The following is a 23741-nucleotide window of genomic DNA, read 5'->3' on the forward strand; positions in this document are numbered from 1 at the left end:
CCCTGAATTACCTGTTCAGGCTGAATGGGCACATATCCCATGCCTGCCTTTGTGATGGACTTCTTGTGTCTCTCATTTTTATTGATGTATTTTTGTTTTTATAGTCCACTCATTTCCAAATAGCTCCTTCCTCCCTCCCCTATTCTTGAGACAAATATTAAAAAAGAAAGAGAAAAAAGCAATCCATCAAAATGAACCAACACAGAGACTATGTCAGGCAGCTAGGTGGCATAATGGATAAAGCATTAGACCTAAAGTCAGGAAGACTTTGGTTCAAATCCAGCCTCGGATACTGCCTCAATTTTCTCCTGTCTAGGGTGATAATAGTATCTCTCTATCAGAGTTGTTGTATGAATAAAATTAAATGTTTCTTGTGTGGACAATATGAAATAATATTTGTAAAGTGCTCCATAAACCTTAAAACACTATGTAAGTGCTAGTTATTATTATATACAATATTTCATCTCCATGGTCCCTCATCTCTACAGTGAAGGAGAGTGGTACATTTTCTCAATTCTTCTCTAGTCTATAATATATTTTTTCAGGAGATCCATAAGTGTTCTAGTCCCTCCCATCTCCCAAGATCTTCTCTTAAGATCTCTCATCTCAGGCCCCAGGCAAGTACATGCCACTCTCAGGTGACTGCCCCAAGTCAGCCATTCCCAGTTACTGAGTGGGGACAGAGGCAGACAAATGTTTCACTTTTCACAGGACCAGGCCACCTGTGCTGCACATTGTCCTGTTTTCTGAACAGGCCCAGGGAGAAGGAAATCCAAAAGTTATCAAGCTGATTTGCTTGCTCACTTTTATAGACTACAGAAAGGAGTGACTCCTTTGACACAAATCTGTCCTCTCAAATCTCCAGCAAGTCACTCATCTTGAAGGCAGCCTTATTTCCATAGAACCAATCATGAATTCTGTATCCCCTGTGCAAGATACCAGTGGTCATGCTCATGTCTCCATGGGAAGGTACCCCACTTAATGCTTTGAAATAAAGGCCTACTTTCTATAAGCTTATCACATTTAATTGAGAGGGCTCATTAAATGGATCTGGGATTTTCCTGATATCCCTCTTATTTGTTTTATTTATTTGTTTGGGTGCTTGTTTAGCTTTTACAAAAGAGTATTTACTTCAAAGGTATAGCAAGAGGTACGACATTTTTCCCCCCAAAATCTGGGGTGGGGGTCGAGGGGAGAGGGATACTCTCTACTATTCCACCTCAGTGTCTGAAGAGAGTAGACTCAGACTTCAGTTAGCTTCTACATAGCATTCACCCCATCAATTCTACTTCAGAATAGGGCATAGTCACGACATGAGACTGCATCTTATCTATTCCTGGACTATATCCTGACGGTTCTCCTTCAGGCCCTTGATGCTGAACTGGTCGACTGCTAGACCCTGCGTGGACTTCACTCCCAGACTTCCTGGTGGCTTACTCTCCCAACCTTTTGAAGTATACAAGGTTGCAGCCATCTCAAATGTTTTTCCCCCAAAACAAGAAAGAACAAACACTGAGGCAGAGAACCAAGGCCCTTATTTATAGGCTACTATATTGGCATCGGGTGGGAAGGAGTTATATCAAGCCCTTACCTGTTTTATTTTTTAAATTAAATTGTACTCTCAGATCTACATTCTTTATCCCACTGCCCCCATTGAGAAGGCAAAGTTATTGTCCTTCCCTCTAAAAGCAGTGACAGCTGATCCGCTGCCCTTTCAATCACCCTACCTGAGGAAGAGGTTCACTTTAACCCTCCTCTACAAATGAGGTCTGTAGATTTGGAAATTATTCAGGGCCAACAGCCCTTCTCTATCTGAGTGATGTTTCCTAAGCCAAACTTGGGAAGTTGGCTGAACTCTAGGGCTTTGGGTTCATGAATACTGGTTATGAGAAGGCTGGTAAACTCATGGGAGGGCACCCCCAACACAGAAGGAAGGATTTAAGTTAGATATAAAGAAGAACTTTGTTACAATGAGGTTTGTTAGTCTTGGAGAAGAAGTGATTGGCAGAAACTAGAGAATCTCCTTCCCCGGGTGTCCTTAAAAATAGGGTAAGCTCTCATAATTCCAAGATGCTTGAAGCAATCTCCAGATGAAGCAGGTAGAGGCGCTATAATGAATGGGTCTTGACCCTTGACATTGCAGGAAGTTCTGTGTTATTTTGCACTGAGTAAAAAGATGTGGGGTGGTTTTCTTTCTGTTCCAGGACACAGAATTTAAACTTCACCTTTGGCTTCCAGGCACATGTTGGAAACTGAACTGTAGTTCAATCTTGTGAACAGGAAGTAAAAAGATCTGAGTCCTAGTCTTAGCTTTACCATTAACTAGTTGGGCTTTTCACTTTATTTTTCTGGGCCTCAATTTCCTCATCTGTAAAATGAGAGGTTTGGACTAGATGACTTCTAAGGTTCTTCCCATTTCTGTAATTCTATGATTCATGGGGGAACTAGCCAGCTCCATATAACTTGTTAAGCACCTATGTTCTAAATTATAAATAAAAACCCATGTCCTACCTTCTAGGTTTCCCTAAAGACCTCCCTTCCACCTCCTCAGCTTTTAGAAGACTATCTCTAAGCAAGATGCTTTTGATTATTTCTGTGTAGGTCTGGAAATCTGAGTAAAAGTGATTGACTATTCTTAATTCTATACTTGAGCATGCATTTGGATATGTGAAGAAATCCTGTAAGTACTTGGGAGCCAGAGAATGCCTAGAGGAGAAGATCTTAAGGTTTTTCCACAATTAAGAAGATTCCAAGGAGCCAAGACATAGAAGCTTCTCATCTTGTAGATCTGATCCCCTACCTTCCCTCCCCATTCATGTGGGTCATCCCCACTCACTGTCTCTATCTTTATCCTTTTATAGAAAGCAGATCTGGCAGTAGCTGGTCTCACTATCACAGCCGAAAGGGAGAAGGTGATCGATTTCTCCAAGCCGTTCATGACTCTGGGAATTAGTATTCTTTACAGGGTTCATATGGTAAGAGACTTATTTTATAAGCATTTATGTCATTAAAGTTATTTGCATGCAAACACACAGTTATATGGTAATAATGAATGACTCATGGAAATATTTAGGTTTTAGACTGAAACGCAAATGTGCTGGGCTATTTTTTCTTCCGTCAGCTGTGTGGACAAGCAGCCGGAGTGAATAGAAGTCTCACTTATGGGCTTTTCTACATTAATTGCTTCCTCCTCTTTGAAAAGGGGATGGCCAACAAGGATGTTGAAGTACTTAGTATACAATGAGGATGTGATTTGGTCCCATTACTCGCTCTGTTTCCTCTAGTAGAGGGACCATGACCTTGAAAGCCTTTACTCCAAAGAACTCATGAAACTATCCCTTCCCCTCAGCCCCAAGTCTTTCCTGATCCCCAAGCTTCCAGGACATGGCAGTTGAGCATGAAACCATTTATCATGCATTTATCTGATGAAATCACTTAGAGGTGAAGGAGAGCTTAGAAACCACCCTCCCACCCACTCTCCTCATCTTTTTTTTTTGCCTTTTGGAGGGAAATTGGGGTTAAGTAACTTGCCCAAGGTTACAAGGCTAGTTTTTTTTGTGTGGGTGTTAAGTGTATGAAGCCAGAACCGAACTTGGGTCCTCCTGACTCCAGGGCCAGCGCGTTACTCACTGAGTCACCTAGCCGCCCCAACTCTCCTCATCTTATAGTTGAAGGAACTTTGGTCCTGAGCCACAATATCATGTGCCCACAAATGTGAAGAAGGCAAACTTGAGTTCCAACCTAGATGCCAGACCCCAAGTTCCACCCGTCCGTCCACCCTAAAGGAGGCCAAATAGTCTCAAATAATTCAAAACAGCAGATAACCCAAACATCATTTCTATTTTCTTTTCTAACAGGGTTTACTTTTGTAGTGATGCTTTACTAAAGTGAATATGAAAGAGAGTTTGCTTTTCTTGGAACACACACCAAGTGGTGGGAAGTGAAGATGTTTTATCCTGAGGTAGTTTAGTTGGATGCACCTTGCAATTGTGGGTATGGTGTCTCCCTCCCAGAGAGTCGTATAGGGGCACTGGTACCCTCTCTTCAGACCAGAAGTGTGCTGGATGGCATGGGGAAGGCATGGCAGAATTAAGCACTGGCCATGTATAATCCACCAAGTAGATAATCCTTAAGCAGATAACCAAGAGTTGACTTTATATAGTTATCTTTTTGAGCCAGAAAAGCCTCTTTTTCATTCTATTATCCAAAAAGGCTCATTATGGATACTGTTCATATGGATTTCATTGCTACTTTGCACTGTCTGCTGCCAGTCATTTGAGGTACATGGTGCCAAGGGCACTGTGGACCATGCCAATTTTCATCTAGGTGTAAGAAGGATCCAAAACCAAAAAGGCAGCCAGCCTGTCTAAGATGCTTCTAATCTCCACCTCCTGCAGAATGTGCTTCCAGCTGTGTTCTGGGAGCAGGGTGTCACTATCCCCAAAATTTTGTTCCTAAGAGAACAGCAAAGGGCTCAGTTTATAGTTCCTAGTCCAGCCTGTGCTCCAAGTCTCTGGCAGCTGCTGAGACAATATCCAAATTGAATAGCAGCCTGACCATAAGCAGGAGAGAGGCCTTTTCTATCTCACAGCCAAGCTTGAGCTCAGCTGCCCAGATAGGAGCCATCCATATGCCACCACAGCCACCTCAACTCTTGGGCTGACTCTAAAGGGAATGTCAAATAATCTGAAGGAAGAAACATTGTAGAAATGCAAAGGGCACCTGAACTACAGCAGACAGAAGGCAGGATTTATTTGCCTCTAGCTCTCATTTGGAGGCATATGTGGATTATCATAGAATCTCAGCATGTTGAAGTGGGAATGAATGGACCTTGGAGATTACCTGGGAGCACCATAGGGACATAGACTCAATAGTCGGCCAACAACTTAGTATAATAGGTGAGAAACTGAGGACCAAACAGATATTATGCCAGGTCACGTAGCTAATATCTAGTAAAGCTTAAATTCATACCCAAGTACTCTAACTCCAAATCCAGTACCATTTTCCCACTGCCTATTCCCCCTTCTCCCTCATCTGGTACTGAAGTTATTTGCTTTGTGGATTATAGATGCACATTATTTTATCCCTCTTAGTCAACTTCTTTTATATTCATATAGCCTCTTTTCATATTGTTCAAAGTACTTTTATGTCTATATGTTCCCACACATAAGATGTTTGTCTCTATTTTACTAATAAAGCACCAAGAAGACTGAGCCCAAGTCCAGCTTGTCCAAGGTCTCATTAGATCCTAACAACACTCCTATGATGGCAGGTAATATTATCCCCGTTGGCCCATCCTCCATCACTCAGTAACCTCTCTTCTTATGAGGTCCAAGCTATTATCCACCACTGAATCAAAATTCTGGTAGCTGTTGTCTACCCCCAGATCATTCCCCTTCCTTCCTAAATAAGTTAAATACTTTGCTCAAAATTTTTCTCTCCTCCCCACCTCCTGTCTTCATACTAGGGGACTTCAGCACATGTACTAATTCTCCCTCAAATACCATAATCATTCAGTTTACCAACCTATTCACCTCCCAGGAGCTATGCCTCCACCCACCTTAGCCACACACAAAGGTGGTCATAACCTTGATCTTGCCATCACCCACAAATATACCTCTGTGTTCAAGAATTCTGAAATCCCCTTATCTAACCATAGTCTATCGGCTTCTCACCTCTCCCTCTGCCTTCCCTTACAAAATCATACCCTTCATCTATACTATGACCTCCAACCCCTTGACTCCTCATTTCTCTCCCAGGCTATCTTCCATGCACTAGTCACTCTTTCCCCTATTTGACTCCTTAGTGTATTGATTCAATTCTATACTTTCCTCTTCTTTTGAATCATTGTCCCCTTTATCATATCTCCACCCAGCCAGGCCTTAGCCTTGGATTGCTCTCACCGTTCTTTGCCTTCACTCCTACATATATATGTAGGTCAATGAAGGTGGAGAAAAATCACACAACTATTAAAACTGGATGCACTATAAATTTATATTGTACAACATCAACTGGGCCCTTACTGCTGCTAAGTAATCCCTCTACAACTTCCTTATCAACTCACTATCTCATTCTCCACAATGGCTCTTCCAAATTTTTTTGTTCCTCCTCAAACCTTCCATGATTCCACCTCCCCCAACTCTCTCAGCTCAGATACTTGCCTCACATTTTACAGGGGAAAAAATGAGGCCGTTTGCCTAAGTTCCTCTTTCCCCCCTCTTCCTCATCTCTTGTCACTCAGATGCCTTCTGTCACTCTTGTTTCACATAGTGAAGTGACCTTAGTCCTTACCAAGGTTCATCTCTACTTGTTCAAGTGATCCCATTCCATTGCCCCTCTGTCATCCCCATTTTTTCACTTATTTTCAATCTCTCCATATAATTTCTTTTTTTACTTCCTACAAGCATGTCCATGTCTCCCTCATTTTGAAAAACCCTCACTTGATCCCTCTATCCTATATTTCTTTGCCCTTTGTAGTTAACCTCTCAAAATCCTACTTCTTATCCAATCATTCTACCAAACTACTCTCCCCACAGTTAATGATCTCTTAGTTGTCAGATCCAATGGCCTCTTCTCAATCATCATTCTCCTTTACCTCTCAGTAGCTTCTAACACTTTTGATCACTCTCTCCTCCTTGATACTCTCTTCTCTCTAGGTTTCTGGGACACTCTCTCCTCTTCTCCATCTACCTCTCTGACTACTCCTGGCTCAGTCTTCTTTGCTAGATCCTTCTCCAAATCACATCCTTTAACCCTAGGTGTCACTCAGGTCCTCTTCCCTTATCCCTCATACTACTTCACTTGGTGATCTCATCAGCGCCCATGGACCTAACTACCATCTCTATGCTGATGATTCTCAAATCTACTTTCCTGCACCAACCTTTCTGCTAATCTCTAATCTCTCATCTCCAACTTCCTTTGATGTCCAGTACATATTCAAATTCAATATATCCAAAACAGGACTCATTACTTTTCACCCTAAATCCTTCCCATCTCCTACCTTCCCTGTTACTGCAGAGGGAAACAAAATTAGTGTTCCCAGTCCCTCCAGCTCCCAACCTAGGAATCACTCTGGATTCCTCACTAACTCTCCCCCTGCCCCTCATCCAAGCTGTTACCAAGGCCTGTTGATTTCACTTTTGCATCATGTCTGAAATATGCCCCCTTCTCTCCTCTGACATTGCCCCCACTCTGGTACAGGCCCCGTTCACCTCATACCTAGACTACTGAAATAGCTACCTGGCACAACTCTTTCCCCACTCCAATCCACCCTCCGTTCAGCAACTAAAGTGATTTTGTTCCCCTAAAGCAAAGGTCCAATCATGCCATCTCCCTACTCATAAACTCCTATCATCCCCAGGATCAAATACAAAATGCTCTGTTTGGCATTCCAAGCCCTTCATAACCTAGCCTCCTCCTGCCTTCCCAGTCTTATTACCCCTCACTCCCAACCACGCACTCTTTAATCTAATGACAACAGCCTCCTGGCACTTATTCTGTCCCTGATTCCCAAAATACTCTCCCTCCTCCACTCCAACTACTGACCAGCTTGGCTTCAAATTCCATCTAAAATTCTACCTTCTGCAGGAAGCCTTCCCCAAACCCTCTGAATTCCAGGGCCTTCCCTCTGTTCATCATCCCTTATTTATCACGCATATTGGTTTTGTGTATATTTGTTTCTATGTTGTCTCCTTCATTAGCGTGTAAGCTCCTCAAGATCAGGTACTGTCTTTTGCCCCCTCCCTTTCTATCTCCAGTACTTAACACAGTGCCTGGCACAGAGTAGGCACTTAATGTTTATTGACTGATTGATTCTACAAATGAGGAAACTGAGATACAGACAGACAAAATGATTTGCCCTAGGTCATATTTTTTGACTTAGTGAAGGAGTCAACAGTGAAATCTAGATCTCCTGACTTCTAGTAATAATAATACTATGAAAAAAATAAGTGCAATAATGATAATTAGCATTTATATAGTACAAGATTTACTAAGCACTTTGTAAATATATATATATATATACATATATATATATATATATATATAATCTCATTTTAAACCTCCTAATAACACTGAGAATTAGGTGCTAGTATTACATACTATTTTACTGATGAGAAAAACAGTTTATATGACTTGCCCAAGAGAACATAGTTGGTAAGTAGCAGTGGAGGGTTATGAACCACAGTCTAACTCCAAGTCCACCTCTCTATCTACTAGGCTACACAGCCTCCAGTACGATGGGATTTCTACTACACTACCCTTCCAGCTGATGCCTAATTCATTACCTGTTTATAGAATGTCCATAAATATTCCTATTCTGTGAAGCCCTATACTTGGCATGTGGGGCTTCTTTTAAAAAATTAGACATTCCATCTCTATTTTCCAATATTTGATAGCCTTGTTCAGAGACAAATGCATGCATAAGAAACAGTTGAAGAACACCTCCAAGATATAAAAATGTGTATAAACCATTGTAATGCAAACAGTCAAAGGCACCTCCGTGCTAAAAAGGTCTCAGATTAAAGGAAAGATCACAATGGGGTGGAATTAATCATGGAAAGCTTCCAAGTAGAGCTGACTTTTTAAATGTAAAATGATGGTAATATGGTAATATAGGCCTAAAGAGAACACAGAAGGATCAATGTGAGACAGGGGGAAAAATGTTGTAACATATTTGCTAAGAAACCAATTTTTTCTTATTTTTAAAAATACCATATCTGGTTAAACTAATGTTTTGTGTCATGGAAACTATATGGTCCTATGTAAGGCATGAATGTAAGACATTCATGGTAAGACACTCCCTTTTAAGGGAGACCTTTAGCTCAACTCCGTTGTGTGAATGTCAGGATGTGATAAACCACAGTGTGACTGAGGTTGGGAAGAGAGGTTTCATTCTGATCAGGTTATGAAAGAAATGAGGGAACTAACATCTCTTAAGTGCTGTAAGCTGATTTAATTCCATGAAATCACATCTTTCAAGAGCCAGAAAGGACGCTAGAGATTATCTGGTTCGACCCCTTAATTTTGCAGGTGAGGAAACTGAGACTCAGTGAAGTGAAGTGAAATGATTTGTCCAAAGTCATACAGATAGTGAGTAGCAGGAGAGATTTTTGAGCCCAGATCATAGGACCATAGACCCCCAAGCTGAAAGGCATATTAGTCCAACCCCTTCATTTTACAGAGCAAGAAACAGATGTGAAAAGTCACCCAGGTACTCCGAATCCAGATCTTTCCTATACTTCAAGCTGCCTCAAGCACACTAAGCTTTGACTAGTTTGCTAATTTTAATTTAACACCTCAAATGACTTGAAAAAAAGCAGGGAAAGAAGAGTTAGTGGGAACAAGTAGCAAGCAATCTTATATAAGCTGGGGAGAGAAATAGAAGCATGTAGCTTGCTAAGCTTGGTTTTTACTTCAATTAGGCAGAAAGGGAGAATAATTCTGGGCTAGTGACTGTAAGGAGAGCCTGAATCTTAGATGATGGAGTGTTCATAGGAATACCTAACATTCATTCATTCCTTTATTCATCTGTCCAGCTAATATTTCCTGTGGACCTACTATGGTAAGATACTGCACAGGTTGCTAGGAAGAGAACATCCTTGGGCTGGCTGTCTAAGCTGAGGCATTTTACCACATTAGAGGGAAAACCAAATTGAGTTAGTTTCTATTGGAAAGGGGGAAAAAAGAAGGTTAATAGAAATAGCTAAGACTAAGCAGTCCCGGATTCTGTCATGAGTAACATTTAGAGTCTGAGTCAGTGAGTGACTCAGTTAAAATTATATGGAAACATTATCTCTCTAATCTCATAGGGTTAAGTTAATGAAGTTAAAGTTTATTAGATAGGTGCTTAATATTATTTTTATAAATGTGTTCTAAATGGCAACTCTCAGAGATTTTATATATAGATCCAGAAAGACTCTAAAAAGTATTTATTCCAATCATCTCAGTTTACAAATGAGGAAACTGAGGTTTAGAGAGATGAATTGGCTTACCCAACATAGCACAGATAATGATTAGCATAGCCAGACTTGGTCTACCCTAACTCCTTTGACTATGCCAAAATGCCCCCTAATGGAAAGGTAGTAGATGCCTCACAACTGGAGATGTCCAGGTATGGATATGTACTTTGCCAGAACTGTTGTAGAATGGATTCCTGTTTAGATATAGATTGCGTTAGAAGACCTCTGAAATCCCTTCTGGCTTTGAGATCACAGAGCAAGCTGTTGACATTGTGTTGTCAGTCACCTCATGATAAACACTACACAGCCAGAAGTAGTAGTATGGGCAGGAGACCACATGGTTTCTTTTAGAAACCAGCCATTCTGCCCTGCCCCTGGTTACACAGTAGCAAAGAGATGCCTTGGGTTCCCTGAGGGAGACCCTAACAGTCTGAGGGTCAAAGAATCAAGCCAACAGCTTGAGAGAGCCACATGGAAGAGACTTTGTCTTTCTTCAGTCTCCCGCCCTATTTTCTTGGGAACAAGGAGAATACAATGACAGATGGTTCAGTCTGTTTGAACACATGCTCGGCTCTAGCTTGGGCTAAGCTGGCCACCAGGGCAAACAGACTGCTCTTGCTTCTGGCTGTTGGCAGGACCCATAGAGAGAGTAGCCTGTCCGCCTGAGGCTTCCCAAGACTTGAGACGTTAGAGCATCTCTGGACCAGGATGGACTGAGCTTCCAACCTGATTAGACTCGTAGTCTCAAAAGCATGAGAGACCTGTGGGTTCCACATGCATCTTTTTCCCATGTCTCTAGGAGCAGGCACATGAGTCTGGAACACTGGAAATAAGAAAGTTTTTCATATAACTATCCCTACACACTGTTGTTGTTTTTTCCCCCTGAGGTAATAGAATTTAAATCTGAAAGAGACCTCACAGGTCATTTAGTTCAACCTCTTCATTTTACAGAAGAGGAAACTGAGACCTGAGGAGATTAAGTGACTTGCCCAAGGTCATATCAATATAGTGTTCAAAGGACTATGTTCCAAGTACATTTCAAGACATGGATCCTTCTCATGATTTTGATCAATGCCCGCAATTCTCTAATAGGCATGTAAATGAGTAGAAAGGAGCCATGACATGGATAAACCAAAACAGCAGTTAATCCAAAATATTTGGCATTGGGATGCAAGGTACAATCTCTTTTTTTCTAATGATATTTTTCTCAAGGTATTATATAAGAGCATAATGCTTATATTCTCCAAATTCATCCTGACTGATGATGGGAAGAGGCAGCAGAGAAACCTGCCAAATGACATGAGAGTTAAGCACAAATAATCTACCAAGTGGATAACCCACATATAGTAAATTGGGGATTGGGAATTTTAGGGAAGTTATGGAATAATCTTCCTATGAGGCCTTTTAAAATCCCTGCTATATAAAGTTCATATTATTGTGGTATCATCGATTTAGACTGGACAGGACCCTTAAAGACCACCTTGCCCAAGTCCTCATTTTATGGATGAAGAAATCGGGGCTTAGAGAGATTAGGCAACTTTCATTTGGATCATAGGACCATTGATCAAGAGATGGAAAGGCTCTTCTGAGGCCATTTAGTCCAGTCTCCTCATTTTCTAGATAAGGAAACTGGGATGAGAGTGGCAAGTCCCAGGGTCACACAGATTTCAACCCAGGTCCTCTGACTCCCATTGTCCACTACACCATCTTGCCTCTGGTCTTTGATATCATTCCAAGTCATGCTGGTGTAAGGAGTCCCATTCTCCAGCAACCCTGAACACTAAAAGATTGGCAGGTTCTTTGTTGATTCCTTTATTTCCTACCTCATCTCTCAACAAAAAAATAGAGTAATTCACAGTTTTCCCTTCTGTCTCCTTAGCTTGCAGCTGGTGTTTCCATTCTCATAAAAAGAATAAGAAAGAGAAGAAAATGGAGAGAGTGTGTGTACGAGAGAGACAGAGAGATTTTTCTTAAAAGGAGAAAATAAATGCCATTATTAAATTAATCCGTGGAGTATGCTGGATGTGTTACCAGCTTTTCTTCAAGAAGGTCTGATTCATTCCAGAAAGACTGTCTATGAAAATGAAGAACAATACTAAGTAAACCACTGAATCATTTCTAATACTGTCTAATACTCTGTTACAAGAAAATGGAAAATGAATAGATTTCTATTCCTTATATAGCTAAGTAACATGATAGCCCATATAATGGAAATATGGAACTCTGAATATGTAATCATTGTGACATGATATATTTATTGAAAGACTATCTTTCAAAGAGCTCAAAGTGTTTTGCCAACATTACTTCAGAAACCTTTATAATTCAATACCCACCGCACATTGGCTGAGGGACCCAATCTTATAAATGGAAGAAATGATGGATAAAGAAATATATTACCTAGAGTCACAGAACAAGTCAGATTTAGAATTCAGGACTCCTAAAATCCTGCTATAAGACTTCCTTCTATCCAGATTCTCCTTTGACAAACCAAAATGGAGAGATAATATGGTGGAGTTGAAAAGAAAAATACTGGGTCCAGAAAAGCCAGAAGATCTGAGTACAAATCCTGCTTCTGAGGTGTACTATCTGTGTGACCTTGAGAAAACCACTGGAAATGAGGAGGTTGGAAACCCCTTTAGGGTTTCTTCAAGCTCTAAATAATGACCCTATAGAGAAATAAGGCTAATTTAATTTTAGAGTCATCTAATGGAAAGAAGGCTAAGCCTGGAGTCAGAAGATCTGGGCTCAAGTACTAGCTGTGACATTGACTAGCTGTGTGACCTTAAGCAAGTGGCTGAACCATTCTGAGTCTAGGGACCTTTTACCTATAGTTATCTGTGCCTATGGAGGGAATTCACACAGGACTGAAATGACAGGCCCACTTCAGAGGATTATGAAAATCAAAGGAGTCAATGAAATTGATATTTCATTGATATTTCATCATCAATGAATTGGGAAAATACTTTGTAACTATACAGTCTTATATCAATGTATTTCCTGATTTATATGAATTATTCAGGCAAAAGTCCCACCTGCATAACTCGAGTGAGAAAGGGTGTTCTGTTGACCCTTAAAATTGACTTAATTAGTCATTTTGATGGTACAGATGAGTATGCAACTTGTTCTGGAACAAAGTATTAAACAAAACAATTGAATGTAAATCCAATTTTTTTAGGAGGATTTCACCTCCGTGGGCTTCTGGGGAATGAATGTGACAATTCACCTCTCTCTACCTCTCCCCATGGACACTGTCTGGCAGAGGGGGCTCTTAACTTGTACGTGCACAGGCGCATGCGTGTGTGTGGAGGCGAGTGTGGGGGTGTGTGTCTGTGTCTTCGTTATGGTGCCCTTTGGCAGTCTAGGGAAGGCAACAGACCCCTTCTCAGAATAGTGCTTCTAAATGAATAAGATATTAAAATACATAGGATTAAAAGGAAACCAATCATATTGAAATACAGTTATCATTTTTTAAGATTAAGAGCCCTTGGTCTAGAGAGAGAGTCCTTCAGCTCTGGAACCAGTCTTGTTGACATGTATAGCCAGAAGTGGAGAACCTAATTGAATGTTTGAGCCCTCCAAAAAGCAAAAAATCAACCTACAAGATCTTCATCTGATTCTAGATTGTAGATTACATATTGGCAGGGCCATACTGAGAAGGTGGAACTGTGTGAACTTTCCCACAGTTCAGGTTATGAAAGAATTTAGAGTAAGGACAAGGAAGTGATCGCTGGGATTAAATAACACAGTCCTGATTTCAAGTTGAGAAAATCATGATACAAAACCATTTCCGGACTTAATGGGAAGGCTAAGGTGGGAACAAGTCCCAGAAGTTGACATTTCTCATTCCTTACTGAGATTCCAGAACAGAAAGGCTCTAATTATTTATCAGGAGAGCCCTAGGGGGAGCCCCCAGAATTCATATGTTTTAACCCCTAGTAAATACAGGAGGCCTAGAGAGTATAACCAGATGGTTTCCTCCAGCCAAGCATCTTTAATGTAAACACTGTATGTCTCTGCAGGCTGGAAGAACAAAACCTAATTTCCTATCCATTGGGGGTGACAGCAATTAAAAATGAAGCTTCCTCCCTCCTTCCCTGATCCTCACTATCTCCTAGGACCCACAGCTGCCTGTGACATGGGCCTGGTGTGCTCAGGCTTGTGGCACCAGAGGTGGGTGAAGTAATTAAATTCTCATTATATTTCCATTTCCTCAAATATGTGCAGAATAAAGGATCAATGAATTAACAGATCAAAAAGGATCAGAGAATTCCCAGCTTGAAGGAAGAGAGTACACAGACATACTTGCTCCTTATCTCCTTCTTGGCCTCACTGCCACATTTCAGCCCACCTGGGTTGCTGGGTTGAATGCAGCTTCCTTTCATTTGGAGGGAAGAGGATTTAGGGGGTTATCTCTAGGACCCCAGATGACAAGTTTAAGTTAGCACAGGATTAGGAACCAAGAGAACTCACTTCTAGTTTCAGCAACTTTCCTCTAGTGTTGATGAGGAGCTCTGTCCTTAGACTGTATTAAATAAAAATAGGGATAGGGTATAGACCTATAATTTCACTAATATGAGTAATTCTTGGGTGAAGAAACTTTCTCTGTTAATGTGGTGGTGCCTAGAGCCCTAAGAGTGACTTATTCAGAGACTTGGTCAAAATTGTGGCAGTTGTCAAATTGGATTGAATCACAGTTAAGAAGTCCTGTCTTCAAAAATCTCCAGCTTAATAGAAGTGACCTGATCAACATATAGTCAATGCAAACATATATTAATCATGAATAAAAATACAGTAATGAGAAAAAAGTATTTTAAGGGTGTAGGACAGATTGGATTATGCTACAGGAAAAGGAGTCATAGTAATCAGGCAGCTTTTTGGAAGAAGGAAGAAGGTATATAGACAGAGGACTGGAAGGGACCTGGAGTACAGAGAGTCTAACTCCTCCATTTTATAGATGGAGAAACTAAAGTTCAGAGAGGTAAAGTAACTTGCTCAAAGTCACCCAGGCAGAAAGTGGCAAATTGGCTTTCCTCTCAAGGTTGACTCTACAGATCACACTGGCAGTCTGAAGGAGGCCTCACCTAAAGGGAGAGAGAGAAGCAACATGGAAGGAAGGAGGGAAAGGAAAGGGAAAGAGGAGAGGAGGGGGAGAGGGAGAGGAGGAGGGAATGGGAGAGGAGAGAGGGAAGAGAAAAAAGAAGAAAAGGAAAGAGGAAGCACACCTGTGAGTTCAGAGGCCAGAGAGGAAAAACCTACATAGCACTTTGTTAGATATCATTTTACTTCTCTGCCCTCACTCCCTTAATCTTTCAGACAGAAAAATCTCTGCCCTTTGCTATCTCGCACAGGGATTTGTGAAAACAAATGAACTAATAAACGTGAATGTGCTTTGAGTTCTTTAGAAAAATGGCACTGGTGCCATCCATCTTTGAATAGAGTTATGTTTGGAAGGGAAATGCACTATTTGGAAGAAACATCGATGGAATATGGTGATTTCTACACAAACATGGCAGGTGACTCCTAAACCTGCCATTATATATGTTCAGGCTGCTTTGGGGCAATATTTCTAACACGCTCACATGGAAAATCTCAAAATTTGTAAGTAATGTGTTGACAATATAGTAACATCTTTGGGCTCAGACCAGGTCAAGGCACTTCTGGTTTGTTTATTCTGGGCATGTCCTGGATAACGTCAGCCTATCACAAGTGGAATCACACTACCCCTTGCTAACATGACTGAGATTATTGCATTTGAATTACATTTATATCTTGCTCCAGCTTTGACTGTTATTTTTTCTGTAAAAAAAAAATCTGTGTGTATGTATGTATGTATGTATATATGTATGTATGTGTATGTGTGTATAGACATACTTTGAGCTTTTTGGAATTTTTCCCAGGGCCATGTGTCTTTCCTTATCACCCATAACCAAGTATGGCAGCTTTAAATAGCTCTGTCATTTTCCTCGATTTCACTTATTCTAATATAATCAGGTATAGATTTCTGACACTGAGCATCTAATAGGGTTTCAAATTCAGAAATCAACAATGAATTGGTTTGTTTTCATATTTGTCCCTACTGAGATGACACTGAGAGAGATAACACAGAAGAAACTAAAATATCTAAGATCTTGGAGCAGGTACATTTGCCTTAGGAAATATTTGAATCCAGGGTGGCTAGGCACCAACCCTGGAGTCAGGAGGACCTGAGTTCAAATCCAGCCTCAGATTTATGAGCCAGGTGACCTTGGGCAAGTCACTTAACCCCAATTGCCCTGCCTTACCCCCTCCAAGAAGAAAAAAGAAAAGAAATATTTTAATCCATAGGTACATTTGCCTTAAGAAACACATGAATCCATAGGTCAGAGGCAAGTGAAGTGGGTGAGAAAAAAAGTGTTTGGAGGACTCTTGAACAGTAACTCTGCTGCTTTAGCAAATGAGATGACCAGGTCTTCTCTTCATTTGGATTCCAGATTCTGACTCCAATGGTTTGCCTAAAGATTCTTGGCATTCAGGAAAGGGAAATGGATTATGTTCGCCAATGATGAAAATAGAAATGACTTGCTCTAGGAAGTCTGGTTCCATTACTGTTGAGTCATTTGCCTGCTGTTCGATAATCTGCATAGTGACGGGACTGGGACATCCCAAAACTGTTTTCTCCCTTGTTCCCTATCTTATAAGTCATTTCAGTTGCCTGATTAAATCACCCCAGAGTATTCTCTGAAAGTCAAGCATGTGTATGTATGTGCTGTGAGACGGAGAACTTCAAAAAGTTTCCTGAGACATGGTAAATGCTAAAAGAGGTAAATGCTAAAAGAGCTAAAAGAGCTACTTGGTCTTACTTGTAGTGTGAAGAGAAAGCTTTTATATATTGTCTACCCCAGAGGCCACTGGCATCATGTTGTTATGCAGAAAGAAGGGCAGCACTATTCCCAGAGCAACCCAGGAAAAGTTTGGAAGTTCCCATCCCAGTCCTTGGGTGACTGATTGCATCACCCCTTCTTTCTGTGAGTTAACAATATAGAATTCCTAGAGAGGAATGGAACCTAGAGGGCTTGGTATCCAGGACTCAGAGGAAGGAAATTTTACAATTGTATAAAGAGATAAATAAACCAAAGGAAAAGGAGATTGAAGGTAGTCTAAGATTGAACCTGCCAAATCACAGCAGGACTGCAAAGAGTTACTCCCTGCCTACTGAGGCAGCATCTATTAGTTGTGTTTTCAGTGCTTTGCACATAGTAAACACTGAATAAATGTTTAATGAATTGAATTGCATTGAATTGAGTTGAATTTTATCAATGGAGGCACTAGTGCCAACCAAATGCCAGTGCTCTGCTTTGATAAAAAAGAAAGAATACTCAAGCATATCCTGAGGACAAGGCTGTTTAGAAAAGCTCAGAAGGGACAGATTGAGTCTGACTTAGAATGGGTCCCTTCGGTCATATATCTGGGGACAGATTGACACCAATCAATCACCAGCTGATGCAGACATTTCCCTACCAACATGAATAACAGACTCTTTTCACTGCATGGAAGAACCTAGACATAGCATGTCATGATATAGCAGTGGGTCATGATATAATGTCATATTCTATTGTAATGACATGTCACTAAATGATGTGCCCTCAGCCACAAGTGAAAGCCTATTTGTTCTTTTCCACTGACTTCCCCTACCCTCTCCACCCTCTTCATCATTTGGATATATCTTCTGTGCCCTCGTTTCACTATCTTGATAAGGATGACTAGAAGCCCACTTCTCTCCTGGCCTCTATTCCAAACTCCACCCCATAGCTTACATGGCCTTGGCCAATTCACATTTCTGGTTGGGAGGAGAACAGCATTTCCCTGGCTTTGGGATCCTCCTAGGGATTATCAAAGAGGAATAACTGTCATCATAGGGTAGCATAGGAATTAAATAGCAAAAAAATATTTTGAGCCCACCTACACTCTTCCAGAAACACAGAGGCAATAAAAGAAACAAAATCGAGAGGGATTTCAACTCTCTGAGCACAAGCTGGCATTCACCCTGGGGAGTGTCTAACAGCCAAGGTCAGGACTAGAGTTGAGTATTCATAGACTGAACTGCATTTCTCATCCTTCCATCACCATCCAGCCCCAGCCGTTTCTTCAGTCAGCTACCCTGAGCCAGAGATCTCCAAAGCCCCTTCCAGCCCTAACGTTTCATGATTTCATAGTTGGAGATCAACCAAAGCTGGGACAAAGTCTCGCTCGTCACGCCCTCTGCCTGGCCCTACCCAGGATCCATTTTGGCTGACCGTGTAAAGTGAAACTTCTTTCTGTGTTCATTTCTAGGGTCGGAAACCTGGTTATTTCTCCTTCCTGGACCCCTTTTCTCCTGGAGTCTGGCTCTTCATGCTTCTTGCCTATCTGGCTGTCAGCTGCGTGCTCTTCCTGGTGGCTCGGTACAAGCTTTAGTCACTTTCCTGTCCTTACACTACCACCTTGTGTCCAATGTGGGAAACTTCACAGGGAGGAAGTAAGGAGCAGGTGAAAGCTGACCTCTGGACAGAAATGGAGTGATCCAAGAGGGGCTAGTGACCTGATAACACTCTCCCACAGGGCTGCCAGGCTCATCCTGTCTGTCCATCTGCCCACTTGCAGATTTTTGTGTGTACACACACACATACACATATATACACATACACAGATATACCCACATATACAGATACACACATACACACACACACACACACACACACGCTAGCAGGCAGGTTTTGCCTGAAATGTCTCCTTCCCCTCCTGCTGGGAATGATTTGGAATCCTGGTAATGAGAGATGGGTGGTACAAGATCACTCAAATTAAGAGCTGTACATTTGGCTGCCCCAGCTTCAGCCTGTGCCAGGATCTGCCTCAAAGTGCTGAGCGACAAGAAATGGAGCCTCGGAGACAGTAGTGGGGGACTGGAGGCGGCTGCAGCACAGATGGGGGAGGAGGGCCCACTCTTCAGAGAGATGATCATCCAGCTCTAGCCCAGAGATGCTTCTGAAAACATAGCTGCCCTTGTTACATTGGAATGGGAGGAGGGAGACTGAGGAGGGTAGGTGAGGGGCCTAGGATGGGAAAGGGTAAGAGGGACATAGCACAATAAGAAGGAGAGGGTTCTTAGGAGCAGATCTGGGCTAGACAGTCTGGTTCGTGTAGGAGGAGAAAAGAGAAGAATCCCCCTCAGAGTAATTTGTTCCCATGGCCTATGGGGAAACCCTCACTTTCCCAGGGAAGAAGCACCAGAGGCCAGAACCCCCACTGTTTGTGGGTTCTAATTATCATCATGAGAAGGTGTTTGCTGTGATAAAGGGAAGTGATCCCACCTTGAGCCAAAGGTGGTGCCAGATCATATTTCAGCCTAGAGTCAGTAGAATTGGGTATTTTGCCCCACATAGAAGCACCCTATGATTCTCTCCCCACCTTCAGACAATAGAAATAAAAATCCTTCCTCTCTGCCCTTTTCTCACTAACATTACAGGGGAAACATACCAGTTGTGAAGGGTTTTCATATTTGTGCTGAGAACTCCTTAGGACAAACCTATATAAATCCATTGTTGATTTATCCTGAATTCTGGCCTCTCCCACAGCAGCTTTTGGTTCTGACCTTTCACTTACTGACCAAAAGCTTCTGATTTTGTATTGGATATGTTATATTTGGGGTGAAGGGAAGGCCTTTTCTAGGGGAAATTTGTTCAGCAGCCTGAGAGGGAACCTACCTTTCCAGCAGTAAGTAATCCTTCTGGAAAGGTAGGTTCCCTCTCAGGCCAATGAACAAAAGTGGCCTAAAGCCCTGCCTCGAGACCTGGCATCCTGGGGGCTGGTCCAGCCTGCTTTAGAAAAGTTGCTCCATCCCACTCATCCTGTATAATCCAGGTCAGAATCAGGGTCAGTAAAGAGCTCTTGGCAAATTAAATAAGCCAAGTCAAAAAAGGCTAGTCTGTGTACAAGCTGGGCAGCCTCCACTCCCCTGGAGTCAGCAGCTGGTTCTGGGTTTGAAGGGCACGAGGTGCAAACTGGTCTCTTTCCACTCCCCCTCCAGGTGGGCTCATCCAAAGCTGTCTATGCTGGCCCTCACAGGTATTGCCACTGACACATAACTGTTGTCACTGACAACTGGCAAGATGTTCAGGAACTAACATGCTGTCTGATACCTCCCATCTCCACTTCACCGTATTGTCTGCTGCAAGGGATTGTGTGGGGGATTTTTAAGGCACCTTTCTGCCTGAGTATCCCCTTCCTTCTGCTCTCTTTATCATTCACTTTTCCCACTTCTGATGGAATCCTTGTAAGTGCTATGATGCAGCCAGCAGATGACCATCACCGAGCCCCGTGGCCTGCGATTTGTGTGCTGGTCTTAGAGTCTGGCCACCAGCAACACCCACAGAGCCCGTTGTATAGCTGCCTCACTGTCCAGGCTATGGGCTAAAGCTTTTCGACACTTAATTTATCCAGATTTGACTGAATTCAAGGGTTAAGTAACTCCTCTTCTCTATCCCTTCCTCCCAAAACATACCTATACACCCATCGGCGTTGTAATTATCACAAAAGATTTATTAAGTACTCAATAACTTGTACTAGTACATCAAGTACAACACCAAAATTTCTAGGCTCTGTCCTCTGGGAGTTGACAATCCAATAAAACATGCACGAAGGCCAGTTTGGACAGAGCGCCATGATGGTAATGGTGGCCATTTGAGATTGGTAGGGCTGAGATGACAATCACTCACATTTCTATAGTACTTTTTCTCACAACTCTGTGAAGTAGACGGTGCAAATGTTATTATCCCATTTAGCAACTGGGAAAGCTGAGGCTCAGAGAGGTAAGCTATGTGCCATAGTTATGTGACTAATGAGTTGCAGAGCTCAAACTCTTATGTCCTTGCTGCTGCCTGTCACCCATTGTTCTTTCCACTGCAGTAGGGAGCCTAGTAGTATCAGAAACATTCCATTGAATTATGGACAGACTATAAGCCATTTACATTATATACAAGCCATAGGTAAGTACATGCCAAGGACAGGGAACATGGGTGAGGGAGGAAGAAAATGACTGAGGGACTGCCAAGGCAACATTAGGAAGGTTGAAGGAAAGAACACTTTATATGGAAAAAGGACCCATTGAAGAAAGTTTATTTCAGAATCTGTTGAAATGATAAAAGAGGGAATGTTTGAGCAGGCTGAAGAAAGAAGGGCATTCAATGTATAAGGAGCTACTTAGAGAAGACTCAGTGGGGAAAGTACATGAAGGAGACTTTCCCTGCCATAATTCATAGATTCATAGTTGGGATAAAAAAGGAATCTTAGATACAGACTCAAGTCCCCCATCTTACAGAGGAAAAAAAACTGAAGCTAACAAAGGTGAAATGATTGGTTGAAGGGCACCCTCGACTAGATCCCAGGTTTCCTGACTCCTAAACCAGACATTCTTCTTCCTCCCCTCATCACACCCAAACCTACCCCTAGCTGCCTCTTCTCTAGCCCCGGTGTGTGCTCACTGGCCTTTCTGTCTCCACAGGTTGACACCTTATGAATGGTATAGCCCTCACCCTTGTGCTCAGGGCCGGTGTAACCTTCTGGTGAATCAGTACTCCCTGGGAAACAGCTTGTGGTTTCCCGTTGGGGGCTTCATGCAGCAAGGCTCTACCATTGCCCCCCGCGCCTTATCCACTCGATGTGTCAGCGGAGTCTGGTAAGAACCGAAGGCAGAAGTGGGGTCAGACACCAGGGACATCAGTGTAGAGCTATGGGGTCAGATTAAGAAAGAAAGCCCACTGTAGAGATATCCTTATTCTGGGAATGTACAGCAACCCCATCTGCTTCTTCTTCTATGACAAACTTCTTGCCCACTGGGAAATTCAAAGTCCTTTTGAAAAAACAAAAGACCCTCCAGCTGATAATCAGAAACTGAGCCCTGGGAGTCATTCATTATCTAGATGAGATTTTGGAAGCCCTTGTGATCTTCCCCTTCTTTGCCCCAACTCTTTCTATTGTATATGGAAGGGAATCATGGATTCATAGAGGTAGAAGAGGCCTTAGGGATCATCTAATTTTATCTTTTGCTTGGTGAATGAATCATTTCCACCTAGGAAGTGGATCCAGTACTTCCCTGAAATTATTATACTGATACACCTTATACCTCCCTATAACTTCTACTCCCCTTTAGAGCCAAGCAAAATGAATATAATCCCTCTTGACTGTAATAGTTTTTCGAGTATTTTAAGATCTCTCTCCTGTCTTCTCCTGACTTCATACTCCCAGTTCTTGTAACTATATCTCACACAACATGGTTTCAAGTCCCTCCCACCATTCCCATCTTCTTCTTCTGGACACACTCCAGTCTGTCAATGTCCCTCCTAAAACATGGCACCAGACCTGGAAATCACATTTCAGATGCGTCCCAACCAGTGCAGAAAGAAAAAGAACTATTACCTTTCTCATTCTGGGCCTCTATTTTTCTATTAATTCTATTCTCTTTTTCTATTGATGTAGCCTAGGTGGCACAGTGGCTAGAGTGCTAGGCCTGGAGTCAGAAAGACTCATCTTCCTGAGTTCAAATCTGGCCTCAGACATTTACTAGCTGTGAGACCCTGACCAAGTCACTTAACCTTGTTTGCCTCAGTTTCCTCCTTGTAAAATGAGTTGGAGATGGCAAACCACTCCAGTGTCTTTGCCAAGAAAACCCAAAATGGGGCGGCTAGGTGGTGCAGTGAATAGAGCACCGGCTCTGGAATCAGGAGGACCTGAGTTCAAATCCGGTCTCAGAAACCTGACACACTTACTAGCTTTGTGACTTTGGGCAAGTCACTTAACCCCAACTGCCCTCCAAAAAAAAAAAGAAAGATAAGAAAACACCAAATGAGGTCACAGGGAGTTGGAGACTGAAAATGACTTAACCAGGTTAAAAACTACATATATAATATGTGTGTATACATACATATATATATACACACATATACAAAAGGATTTTTAAAAAACAAATCTGTAGAATACAGTGTTTTTGTTACAGCTTAGCTTATCCCTAAATTCAGATTTTCTTGGCGCCATATGTTCGAACCTTGTTTCCTTTCTCTCTACCTCAACTCCATCTCTGTTGGACTATGAGGAAAAAGAACTTTGCCACATTCTAATCAAGAAAGAGGTGAGGATCATAATTCCTCTAGAAGCCAGGTGTGGTAGTGTAGGAGAAATGATCTGCCTCAGAATCTGGAGGGATTTGTGTAGCTCTCTGAACAATGAAAACTGCAGCTAATAGAAAGGTAAAAAATTCAGAATTGGGAGAGCCCAGGCCTTCCCTAGATTCTGATGCGTTGACCCCTCTGGGTTTTTTCCTTATGGAACATTATGGTCCATTGATATTTGGGGCTCTCTCTCCTTCCCTGTTCATCTTTTCTGTTCATATTTATGCTCCATTCTCCCTCCCTAGCCCAATTCTTCTTTTATAGCAACCTCTGGTCCAAGGGCAGAAGGATGCTACAGGTTGCTTTGCTGTCTGGTCCACTGGCTTCCTCAGTGACGATTTAAATAGTCACACCCAGGTTGCTTGGTAACTGATCCAGAAGATATGTAGGAGTGTGGCTCTGACACTTAATAAGGGCCCACCGTGTGATGGATCTCTCATGGTGTTGTGCCCCTTTGAATTCCTTGGGCTTTTCTGTTGTTAAATCGGGATCTCGGCTTCCATTGCCAGTGGAAGGTGGGGAGGGGCTGGATATGGGGCCATCCAAGCCAGGCTTGGTCTCTTCACCCAGAGTAAAGCAGCATATGATGATGGCATTTGAGTCC

General features: G+C 42.1%; 1 protein-coding gene across 1 annotated transcript in view; it reads left to right on the forward strand.

Moving 5' to 3' along the window:
• GRIK4 (glutamate ionotropic receptor kainate type subunit 4) overlaps nucleotides 1-23741 on the forward strand; it is a 287881-nt gene that overhangs the window by 227715 nt on the left and 36425 nt on the right. Inside the window, exons 9-11 of the mRNA XM_069070250.1 lie at nucleotides 2862-2975; nucleotides 18270-18379; nucleotides 21475-21648. Coding sequence (XP_068926351.1) covers nucleotides 2862-2975; nucleotides 18270-18379; nucleotides 21475-21648 — 398 coding nt within the window. The remainder of the gene's footprint in view (nucleotides 1-2861; nucleotides 2976-18269; nucleotides 18380-21474; nucleotides 21649-23741) is intronic.

The sequence above is a fragment of the Petaurus breviceps genome, unplaced genomic scaffold (genome assembly GCF_028583685.1).
Source record: "Petaurus breviceps papuanus isolate PSGF00001 unplaced genomic scaffold, PetGlider_PUasm1.0 90804, whole genome shotgun sequence".
Classification (NCBI taxonomy): domain Eukaryota; kingdom Metazoa; phylum Chordata; class Mammalia; order Diprotodontia; family Petauridae; genus Petaurus; species Petaurus breviceps.